This window comes from Oenanthe melanoleuca, chromosome 2 (assembly GCF_029582105.1).
Source record: "Oenanthe melanoleuca isolate GR-GAL-2019-014 chromosome 2, OMel1.0, whole genome shotgun sequence".
NCBI classification, from domain to species: domain Eukaryota; kingdom Metazoa; phylum Chordata; class Aves; order Passeriformes; family Muscicapidae; genus Oenanthe; species Oenanthe melanoleuca.
Genome location: NC_079335.1, coordinates 121175772 through 121188538, shown reverse-complemented (window position 1 = coordinate 121188538; position 12767 = coordinate 121175772). Strand labels below are relative to the sequence as shown.

At 34.8% G+C, this 12767-nt stretch overlaps 1 protein-coding gene across 4 annotated transcripts in view; it reads right to left on the bottom strand.

The window, feature by feature from the left end:
* Positions 1-3376: 3376 nt before the first annotated feature.
* The window catches only part of DGKB (diacylglycerol kinase beta), a 382002-nt gene continuing 372611 nt past the window's right edge, over positions 3377-12767 (bottom strand). For all 4 annotated transcript variants that reach the window (XM_056485300.1, XM_056485298.1, XM_056485299.1 and 1 more), the window contains one exon: positions 3377-5832. In XM_056485300.1, coding sequence (XP_056341275.1) covers positions 5725-5832 — 108 coding nt within the window. In that variant the 3' untranslated portion in view covers positions 3377-5724. The remainder of the gene's footprint in view (positions 5833-12767) is intronic.

Genomic DNA, 12767 nt, shown 5'->3' with positions numbered 1-12767 from the left:
AAGTTCTTTCTTTTTTCCTTGAATATTAGGAGAGTATTGAAACATATGGAAGTAAAGTTCAATTTAGATGGAATAGATCTTCCTGCATTTACTTTCTTACATATGTGTGTACTATAAGCATACTTTATCTCTGTCTGAATAAAAGTTCTGGGAAAAAAAGAGAGGTTTAGAACACATTTACTTAAAAACCCAACAAAAGAAGAACCCATCACACTGACAAACCCTACACCACATCCTTTGCAACAGCTAATCTCATGGCCAATGCCCATGTTGCAATGTCCACCTCACCAAGGGACAGATACCATCAATCTCTCTCCTGCAGGTACGAAGAGTTTAAAGAGTTGTTATCATGTGGTTTGGTTGGCTGAACTTTTTTTTTGTGTACTTAATGTAAATAGACTGACAGTCCTGACGATTGACGATTATCTTTTAGCCGGCACAACTTGGCTCATAAAGATGGTTTTCACTAAAAGAGTAAGAGTGTTCATTTCCCTGTCCAAAAAAACAGCTTATTAATGCAAACTTCTGTTTTCCTTCACAGCACAGAAATTTCACACTAGGTAAAAAACAACCAATCAAAAGTTTATTTCAAAGAGGTCCATCAGCAGCTAAGTATTTTCATATCAACACTAGAACAAAAATTGACCCAAAAACTTCAAAATCTTTCCTTTTCACTCAGACCCAGTAAATTATTTTCCATGTTTATTAGAGTGGCCATCTCACATGAAGCTGCTTCTTTACCATCAGCACAGCTACCCCCTTTCTATAAATAACAAAGCCTGATGATTATCACTTACTCTTTGTATGAGTCACATTTAAAGAGAGCCCTGAAGTGCTTCTCAGGGAGACTCTTTGAATCATGAATCAGAAAGGAGAGAAAGCAGCCTCTGAATATCACCATTCCCAGACTCTAGATGCCTACAAGTATCGATGCCTATTTATAGTTTCAAGCTGTCAGGCAGTTTCATATAATGGAAGTCACTGGTCATAGAAAAGTTTCTCTTCTTCAGAGGTATTTGTAAAATTAAGAGAACCTGATAATGGAAAAGCAAAAAAGGTCAAAGCCCCTTGTTTCAAAATCAACTGAAAATCCATGGTCTGTACAAAAATAAGGATTAAGAGCCATCAGGCTGCCCAGGGCACAAGCACAGGTTGGGCAGACATCAGCAAACCCTGACATGGGGACAGTTTCTACCTCAGTCTTTGCTGCACAGCACACCCTCAGAGCACCACATGCCAGGGATTTTAAGCTATTACTTTATTTCTCATTAACAGCTTCCAGGTCTCGAACATGTTTTATTCATTTTCCAGTCAGGGCTACAGTAAGGCTTTTACTCACCTCAGCAGGACCACAAGAAGTTTCCTTCCTTATGGACAGAGAGAAAACAGAATGCTTTCAGACCTGATGGAGCTGGAGACAAGCAGCAATTAGCTGGCAACAGGCTGACACGTTCTTCACCGCTCTTGCATAAAACATTGAGCTGTGCTCCTCTGGCCCACCTCATCTTTCTAAATTTATTTATTTATTTTCAGGCTAACCACTTAGTAGCCTAGCAAACTGCTGTTTTGCAAAGGCAAATTTCCTTCATTTTCTTTTTCAATGCTAGATAAAGTTTTCAGAACTAGATAAAGTCCTTTACTTTCTTTTGACAATTCTTCAGCTCTCTTTTTCTTGCAAGTCCTTCTCACTTTCCTTGAACTGCTCGGTTGTATTGTCTACTTCAGCCCAAATTTCTCTGGGTGTTTCTGCCCCCAAAGCAAGGAAATATTACTTTACTCCTTCAGCTTTAAATGGAAGGGCTTTCTAGATAAATGTAATTAACCCATTTATGTAGCTCATTGCTGCTCATTAGCCCTGAGTGCCTTCATCTGGCTCCCAGGTCCAACACAACCATTTTTGTGAATGCCACTGCATCATGCTTCACTTTGAGCATCTGTTTTCTTGTTCCATAGCAGAGTTCCCTGATCTTCTCCTACCTCCTTGTCTAGAGACAATTATTCCAGATTTTTTTTTCCATTTTGTAGCCATTCTCCCTGGTCCTAGAGAGAGCTCAGGGACAGCACCTCTTGGAAGTGTTTGCTTCCCAGAAAATCTTGGTCTTGCTATGGCCTGCCTCAAAGTTACAAGCCCCTGAAGCCAGCTGAGGTTGAAGGCAGTAACTTGTATATACCACTAGTATCCTAAATCACTAATAACCACTAAAATGCTGTAATTTTGGCAAACAAATAGTAACCTAAAGATTTAGAAAAATAGAAATTGTATTTTCCTGCCTTTCTTTTTACAGCTGACTATATTCCTTCTTACATTGATATTCTGAAACATGTTGAAATCTGTAACTTTATTTGTCTTAAAAAATTTTGAATATTATCTAGTCATTGTTGTGATGTACATGCAATCCTGGAGACGATTAAGATAAGGTAAGAGTGAGCAAATGAAATAGCAAGTCTACTCCTGTTTCAGAAACTAAGCATTTCCTGTCTTACCAGAATCCTGAGTGTAGCAGCAGGTTACCTGGCCTGGCATGAACATACACATATGCACACCAACAAGCCTAAATCATGAGATCTCACCCCTAGCTCTAAACAATTGTGATTATTTGCATACAAATACCTTACAAGTACTGGAAACAGTCTCTGCAAGAAATTCTTCTTCCACTTCTTTTTAACAGGAACTCATGTGAAAGGAGACTCTGACTCATATCAGAATTTTTTTCCTGAGACATCATGTTCAGCTGATACACAATGATCAAAGATTTGCAAATCTAGTGTCACATTTAATACTGATACATTTTGTCATTTACACTGCAAATGTCATTAATGAAGTCTTAAGGAATGCTTCATTGTAAAGAGTAGGTTTACAGATACACTCTTCAGTCCACCTAAGAATAGTGCATCTGTATTTCAGCTGTATGTAGATACCTGCATCTATTCTGTTTCACTTCTTACACCAATGAGTAATTTCATATTAGTTCTGTGCATACTGAAGAAAAAAATCTTCACTTTTTGAATTCCCTTTCATTAAACCAAACATTTTCTTCTGATAGTATGTACCTTAAGATTTTCTCTTTACCATCAACACTTTCAACCTGAGAATGGTTTTAAATTATTAGAGGCGATGCTAAAAAACCCCAAACAACCAAGATTAATAGAAAGCCAGTCTCTGCTATGAGAACTGTTAATTCAGTATAATGGCTGCTCTGTTGTATTTTGGTACACTGAGAATTTACACACACCGACCAGCAGCTCTGATTTACTATTTATGTGTCTGTTCAGAATTGTATGTAATTCTGATGGCATGGACTCATCTATTCCTCTTCACATGAAAAAGAGTGTTGTGACCAACTTGCTACCACACATTAAAAATTGCATACATTATTAAGTAATAGCTTATGTATAATTTTATTTATTTTCAGAGTTACAATGTTCATGAGATAATCATAGAGAACACATTATATATTGTTGTTAAACACATTTTTGCCACAAAAAGTTGAGAGCATTGGTAGAAAAACCTATGTCAAGTTATGTGAAAATATTTATCACCTGTAACCATAATTTCATAAAACCAATATACACTTTATGCAATATTATATCAGCAAATTCTTTCTTTTTGCAAATAACCTTTGCTCTATACTTAAGCATGTTTGTAGCTCAGTGCATCAAATGCTTCTCTGTGTGTTTGTGTGTGTGTGTGTTTGCAATGCACAGGAAAAATACTAGTTTACTCCTATGGTAACTGTAAATGTCAACACCACTGGACCCAAGAATGGTGAATTACAAGATCTTAATTTTAGTGAATAATCACCTCCCTATTTTTCTACCTAATGCTGGACAAAACATTAATTGGCATTTACCTCCTAATGTTTACAGAACATAGACTGCATATTTCAAAGACATAATCCTTACCAACTATATACTGATTTTTATTTTAATGTCTATTATATAAATTAGGACTCTGTTGAATTCTTATACCGAGGAACAAATGATAGTAACTTTATTTAAATACATGCACAGTACCGTGCACTACAGCATGATGAAGTATTACTTTTGAAATGGATGAGTGAATCAATAGAAAAATAGATTTAATAAATAATTAACATTTTAAAGTCTGGATAAAAATGGAAAATCATGCATTTCAAGCAAAGTTTTATTTTTTCCTTGTTTTTTTTTTAATGAAATCTCTGAGAACTTAAGACATGCAGAGCTGAGAAGCAGCTCACTTTGAGCAAAGAACAATGTTAAGACTGCACAAAAAGTTTTGTTTGAGATTGTTTATATGCAAGATTGGAAAAACTTGCCATTCTTGGACTTCCCTTCAACATTAGAGAGTGCTGTGCAAACCTCAGACAAATCCCTGTATTATGATTTCTAAGCTGTTAGGAAGTCTTTCAGAGAGCTAAGAAAGTTAAAACCTGAGCAACTACCTCACCAAAATTTATGATAAGAAATTTTTGGGTTCCAGATAATAGACTACAAAAGGGTAATAGACAACAGTTCATAATTTCCTTGAGAGATTAACTTAGGGGATGAGTAATTGTGGATGGGATAAGTTTATAAATTAATATAATTAATTAACAAAAAAACAAGTTTAATTTTCTAATATTTAGAGTTCATATCTATGTTTCAATATTTAGAATATGTTACTATGTCTATCAACATACAAAACACATGAAAAGTGAGTATTTACTTGAAATTCATTTAATGTTTTTCCCTACTTCAACATTTGTCTGGCCATTGCCAATGCAATCAAAAGAACTGTAAATTTTCAGAAGTGAGTCTACTCCAGTGAGTTTGATTAATTATGCATTAACCCACTTCTCTGAAGCATCCTTCACTAAATCTTTGGTGGGAAATGCACTTTAATTAGGCATGAGCTTTGGTTACTTGTGTGCATATGCACTACGCTATTGGTCAATGTGGAGAATGATTTAAAGCTTGCCATGTTACAGAGATGTATTGCTCATGAAAATAATTCTAGGGTTTCAACAAACATTGATGGCTAGTTTTGCAAGTATTATTATCTTCACTCTGCATGATCTTCTTAGTCCCATAGCTTTTGCTCAAACTTTCATCAACTTGTAATCTTAATAAAAACTTACACAAGAACAATCATGATCTTTTGAATACTGTGCATATTGTCAGATGTTTTCAGCAGGTACAGTTACTCACTTACATAGGAGTTATCAGAATAAGTTACAAGATTTTAATACTTAATTGAATAAAAATATTCTCAGGGTAGAAAGAAATTATAAACTAAAAATACAGGTTAATGAGACCTGCAATGATTTTACTCTGAAACAGGTCAGATTGGCTATTCATGTAAAGATATTTGATTGAAGACATACTATTGAACTTATGGCATATGGTTATTGTAGAAAAAGCTGGAACAGAAAAGAGAGAAAAATCAAATTACCCATGACATTCTCTTCCTGTATTCCATGGCAGAATTAGCCCATAGATTAGTAAATGGTAACGCATGCAACAAAAAATATTCTGTATCACTGTATGTAAACATCTGCTTTCATCATGCAAAATGCCTACAAAACTGTGACAACATTTTTTTCTAGTAGTATGGTTTTACATCAGCTCAGCTACAGAACGGTTAAAACAAAACCCAAGATTTTGCAAATAGAAGATATTCTAAAATTCTTTAAAGATTTCCAGCATAAATATTCCAAAGCCCAACAAAGCTAATTTTTTTTTTTTTTTTAACTAAACTACATAGGCTTATTCCTTGCTGTGGTTCCTTGTTCTTTTGATGATAGAAGAGAAAAGACCAGTTTTTGGAGGTGGTCCCATCAACATGGGGGCTTGGTTCTTGTGAGTAATTTTTATCTGGGGAAGAAAGAAGAAAAACAGAGTTATCCCTTGAGCTAGTTCAGTTCCAACTATCTGAGATGGCTGAATTATCTTTATATATAACTTCCAGAGCTGCATCATTTAACTTAAGATGAATGGAAAATACCTGGGGTTTTTTTACGAATGATGTTCCATATCTATGTGCAATAGTTTTTCCACAAATAATTTAAATTATACATTAAAAAAAAAAAAAAACTCAAATAATAAACGCAAAAAATACATGCCAATATACAATATTACTTTTAGAGTGTGGGATTTATTGCTTGCTGTTGAGGAAGAATTTAAAAGTTGGAAGGAACATACATGCTGACAGACCAAGCTGTTGCATATTAAGATGTAAGCTATGTCTTTACATGCTTTATTTATACATCTAATCAAGCTCTACTCTTTTACCAAAGGACAGTACTTAATTTCTAAACAGCCATGGTGAATAAAAGTATAGAGTTAATACACAAGAAAAAGTCCAAAAAGATGAACTAGCATTCTAATTTGTTAATTAATTGTTAATAGCATAGACTCAAATATTGAAAAGACTATTTAAAACACTTTGTAATACTGCTCTAGAGCCACCCGTTTTGATTTCTTTGATATAGAACTACGAATCACCTTAAATGAGACAACCTTAAAGTAGATTATGTCTGCAATTTTCTCTAATTCAAGTCTAAATTAGAGAAGACATTTTATGAATGTATGCTATGCTCAAAGCTAATTGAAAGCAATTATCAAAGTGGCATTTTGTCTGTGACTTTAAGATACATTGTAAGATAATAAATGATTCTCATTATGTAATAAAAAGGTCACATCTTGCCTTTGGGCTAGTGACGTTAGGAGTTTTTCAAAAGCAATCCGAGACATTTTCTTTAGTGAACTACGACTAATACAAGAACCATCACTTATTAAATATCAGTTGTCACCTGCATAGTACCCACATCAGAGATGGGTATTTCTTTCAAAAAGAAACACCACCTCATTAAAAACTGGAAAAATATATCTCTTAAAGTGCATACCTGACATTTTCAAGTTAAAATGAATATCCTTCACTTGTCATTCACTAATAGTAAATGAAACAAAAAATGTATGTCACGTGGAGAGGCTCATTAAAATATAGATCAGGACATTTCTTGGGGTGGAAATTTACTTTACAATGTAAGAAGTGAGAAACATGAAAATCTCAACAGAGTGTGTGTCTTGGTTTAACTCTATTAGAGCCTTTACTCTGCAAATGCTCATTTTCATGCCACCTTAGTTCATTAGCTTCAAATTTCATGTGGGACCTCTTTTTGTCAACACTACTCATTAGTATCGAGTATAGCATATGGGGGGTTCTTGGCAATGTAGATTACTTTCACATGGATAATAACTCTGGCTTTCAAAGACTGGCACCAATATATTTTCTCACAATAAATTCTGCTTCAGGCATCACTTAGGAAGCCAAATCTGTAGTTGGGGTAAACTGGCGTTATTCCATTGATGTCAGTACCAGCTGATGATCTAGTAGTGGAAAATTGCTTATTTTTTGTAACTTTCAAATGCTTCATAAGACATATTTTGGGGATCAGGAGCAGTGATGGTATCGACCTGATCCTGAGGACCTTGACATGAAGTAACCCACAGCTGGTGTGAGTGAATTTTTCAAGTCACAAAAGGTTTAGCTTATTCAAGATTTGGCCATGATGTGGCAGTAGGAATACCTTTAAGTTTCCTTTCTGAGGTAAAACACAGTAATTCCATCTTAAAGTGAATAAAAGAGCAAAGCTCAAAAGATGGCTTTAGTACGAAGGGCTGAGGTAATCCTGAGACCCTGTACAGATTGCATGTCAGGTTGGGGCTGTTCAGTGCTGCTCAGGATGAATGCAGTTACATACTGAGTAAATGTTTATCATTTGTAATGTTCTTTCTTGGCTTGAGCCATCTGTTTCAGAGACCACGACCTCTTCAGTATGTTGCTTCCTATCAGCTGAGATCAACTAACATTCCTGAACATGATTAGCCACTACCATGCATGGGGATGAGTCCTATATGCCTCTCTCCAAGACTTATTTTCAACCATTATAAATAGGCACAATTTCAATGGTGGTAAATATTTTACATTCTGAAAACACTACAATAAAGTGTAAATTTAAAGTATATTTTTTTTACTAAGTCGTGGTAGTGTCTGTTAACAATGATAACCATCAATTCCTTACTTTCCTACCCTAAAAAAAAAAAATTAAATTGAAACATCTTATTTTTGGCTGATGAAAAGACATCAATATGTTTCTGAACCACTGCAGTATTTTGCCTGAAGAAGGCTAATTTTGTCTTCCTCAAGACTCTCAGGGACTGCATTTCTGCCCTGGTCTTTCACTTCTGCTTCAGTTCTCATACTGGCAGCACTGCCAGAGTTGGAGCCGTGAGTTTGGGTGACAAGTGACAGTGCACACTTGCAGATGGGAATAAGCACTGAGCATCTCAGACAGAGAAACAGTGTTGTAGGTCAGAGTAGGGTTGAACACTGAAAGTGCTCTATGGGAGGACAAAAAGAGAGAGAGATAGAGAGATATCTTTACTTAGAAGCACCTGCGACTTTGTTAAGTTAAAAATTCCTAGTTACAGCTCTATAGAGATTCTGTGTGTGTGCACAAGGAGTGTCTAAAGGCTAACATTTACCGTTCAGTTTCTCTTCCATTCAGCACTTCATGCCTTTTTTAGTAGAAACACAATTATAAAAGTTTGAAATAACACCCTTCTTTAAAATTTTTAATGCTCCCTACATTTATCTGTGAATCACATATACACATGCATGTGAGAAAAAGAGATTGTACAGACAAAAATCTAGAAAGCTAAAATTCCTAATTGAATGTATTTTTAGGAATTGATGATATATACTCATAGAAATTACTATGGAATTTTGGCAAACAATTTTTGAGATCACTTGCTCAATTTATTGAAAATATGTAATAACTGTAATGCAATATGTAATGGATAGTAATATAGAGAACATTTTAAACATAAATTGAGTGCCTGAATTGCTGCTGGAAGAAAAACAAACCCCCAAATCAACAACCTCCATCCCCTAAACCAATATCAACAACAACAACAACAAAAAAACCCAAAAAACCAAACCAAACCAAACAAAAAACCCTTGAACAAACAAAACAACAACAAAAAAATATATTTTACATACGTGGCATAAAATTATATTTAAAAATAGAAGACAAAATCAGGAAATAAGAGCATTCCACTTTGGGGCTAAGTACGAAACCATCTGAATTGCCAAGATACCATGGATTTTTGTTGTGAGCCTGATCCACAGCATTCTAGGCTAAACTTAAAGTGCTGAAGCCAATGACAAACTTCTTATTTACTAATTGAAGCCAAGATTTTATCCCAGGAGGATTGGTATGTCTAGTAAATATTTATCCAGCAGAAAAACGTTGCATTTGCAATTTTGAAATCACCTTTCCAGAATTAGAAAGTATGTCCAGTGATTGTATTTGTGGCAAGGAGCACTAGGTCAAATTGAAAGAGCATAATTCTTGAAAGAAGAAATGATAATATCTCCCTATATGTCAATAGAAAATTTTCTGATAAAGAAGAAGCCTGAATTTTTAAAAAATGCATACAAATGCATAAACCAGGCACTTATTTGTTTTAGGAGCAGGTCAGAGTTTCAAAATGTGATTGAAGCCACATTAATAACATTATTCACTAAATGAAATGCAGTGAGAATTAATAATTTTAGCATGATAACAATATCTTTTAGGTCAGTCAGTTTTGCTTTCATATTCCTTTTTCTGTAGTGTGTGGTGGCTACCTTCATGCTCAGGATTTCACAGAATGCCTAAACATTTACTATTTACTACTTCAGAAGACATGGTGCTATAAATACAGGTTCTGAAGTACTGCACTAACTGACAATAGAAAACTGGAAACAGAGCTAATCAGCTCTGCTTTCAATATTTCAATTAAGGTTAAAGAACATATTACTGTATTTTAAAGACAGAGGGAAAAACTGCCAGAAAAAAAAAAAAAAAAAAAACCAACCCAGCCTTATCCAGCCAGATGGTTTAGTTTATGGCCACTTTTTTACATGTTCTCAGCAAGGTTTAGATGTTGATTGTTTTGAGGGTGTTCTCAGACTCTAGATGCCCAAATGCTGCTCCTCTTATAGGAAGGAAATGGAGGGATGCAACACCTCTATATCACAGGAGTGCTAAATACTTTCACCTTCCTTAGGTGATCAAGAGTGTGTAGGGTACCACGTTATGGATCAGAGTGACAGAATGTAGGCACTGCTGAGCAAAATTAACCTGTGACTTGCATCATGTGGCATTTTGGGCAAGATCTAGCCTAGTTTTTAAAGCGTTACGCAACACATCTTAAATAAATTTCTGAACAATATTATTGTGCAAAGCGCAATCAAATCTAATCAGTTTGGCATTAATTAAGCTCTAATAATATACTCTAGTCTCTCTCCTAAGTAGTGTGATCCGTTTCCCCTTCACACAGGTAGATTGGAAAACGTTACGGTGTCATCATAATTTTTAAACATACTGAGAAAATGACAGAGCTGCAAAATTAAAATAAATGATTAATGGCATTTTTTTCATGTTTTGTACTAATAGGTATCACTGAGGTTTTAAATTAATAGAGCTGTCAGCTCAGGGCTGTTACAGATCCAATGCAGAACTAAAATGGAAATTATGTATTCCACAGATACCTAAAGATGACACTTTGGAATATTTTAAATTTTAATTAGTAGGTGCAATTGTTTTTTCCTCTCCTCCCTAAAACCACTGCAAATTAATTGGCAATTAGTCACAACTAATTCTTTTCTTAACAATCTGAACTGGAAAGAAAGGTGCACTACATGTTAGAGTATTTGTCTGGGATGCAGAAAGCACACATGCAGTAAATTGCTTTGTCAATTACAAAAACTACTGTTGTGAAATTAAGAAAAAAGATACGCATACATAAACAAAAGTAATTAAAGTGCAGTGTACCTGCGACCACAAAAAATAATGCCCAGCTGCAAAATAACATGTTAAAAACTCAATAAATCAATCTGGCCTTGGAACAGAACTATATGTGCACTGCTGCTCCAAAGGGAAAGTTCAGCATTTTCCTCTAAAATCAAAAATCTTCTCTAGTGAGTGATTTCCATTTTGGGGTTAACTATGTAGCAATTGGCTAACATTTTATTGAAATTAGCCACCATATCTAGGACCCAGCTCCTGTTTGCTTTAAAGTGCAAGATGCAGTAGTTTAAATTCTCTCATTATAAACAACTGATAAGAAAACAATATCCATCCAGAGATATGGAAAGAAGATATTTTACAGAGCCTAGAATACAGCTGCAGCTGCTTTATGTGATGTGTGAGGTACTGGAGACAATGAATTTATATAAAAGCAAATCTGGAACTCTCAGTTTTCTCACCTAGCTCTGGCACATAGTGATTTTTAATAAAAGCTTGGTTAGGTTTGGTTTAAGTTCTTGTTTCTCTCTGGATTTAACTACAGGTCAGTAGGATCTCTGTGCCCTGGCTAATCACATCTCTAGGGAGTAATGGAAAAAATAGAGAGAAACCACTCATTCAAAACTTATTTTTAAGGTGCATTCAAATAACAATATTTTGAAATACTAATTTTGAGTAATATTATTCCATTACTTACTCCAAGTAACAGTAAACAATCAGTAAACAATTCTAAAAATACTGTGTCTCAGATATCTGTGAAACTGTTTCTGGCAATCCATTACGTGAGCTCTGACTATGGGTTTTTATTTTTGTTTCTTTATTTAAGCAATATTCTTGCATCTTCTATAGACATTTCTGTCTTCTACTTTTAATCTAGTGTTTCTAGAACCTTGACACTCTTTCAGATACCATGCCAAGCAAGTCAGGAATAGATGAAAGAACTGAAATTGCAGTTATTTCTAATTAAGATGGAACATTGTTATAGATTTTTTCAAAACATTGCTAATAATTTATGTAGCTAAATTGAAAGATTACTTTTCTTAAAAAAACCCCTGATGGCTAAAGCTAGAAGTTTATTGAATTAACTTGAGAGTCTTTGAAGTTTCATTACTATTAATGACCTGTTTGGAGATCAGGTGAAACCAACGATATCTTTCATGTTGCTATATTTGTCTGGGAGAGCTCTGATAGAATTTCCTCTTCAGCTAATCAGACAAGATGTTTAACATAATATTAACATTATCATCTTTCCTTCTCCCAAAGAGTCTTCTATAAAAAAAACACCAGTGAAAACAATACAATTTGATGCTCAGATGCTTCATCTTATTATACCAAAGCAGAGTGACTTTGTTAGACTCTGCATTGTGCATGTGTTCATGTCACTGAATGACACATTTTTAGACCAAGCCACTCACATTTTTAAGTATGCACAGAACCTACAGCAGTGCATACCTGCTCTCATCCAGGCAGGATAAGTGCATAAGCAATGTATCATAGAAAGTTTTAAAAGAAACACACAACTATTTGTTTATTCCTAAAATCAATCACAGGAAGGAAAAATCACAGATCATAGCTTCTGGAGAATCACTGCATTACCTACCACAATATTTTCTCAGAGCTCACAGTATCATTTTGGAGGAGCATGGCCTCCATATGCATGAGAAAGGACAGTGTCAGCAACTCATACTATTTGTGTAAAACTTCTTTTTCCAGTCAGAAAGGAGGAGCAGCAAAGTGAAACATGTTGATTCGTTCCCCAGGAAGTAAATTCCAAGCCTGCATGTGCAGGCTGTATCCTATGCATAATAGGGATTTGAGGCTGAACTTCTTTTCCTGAATAGGCATAATAGAAAAGCAGGAGAATTTTGATCAGGTTGAATTTAATTTCTTGAAAAATCGTTTGGAAAACACCCTCATTTATATCAAAACCTGAAGGAATGCAGAAAAGTACTT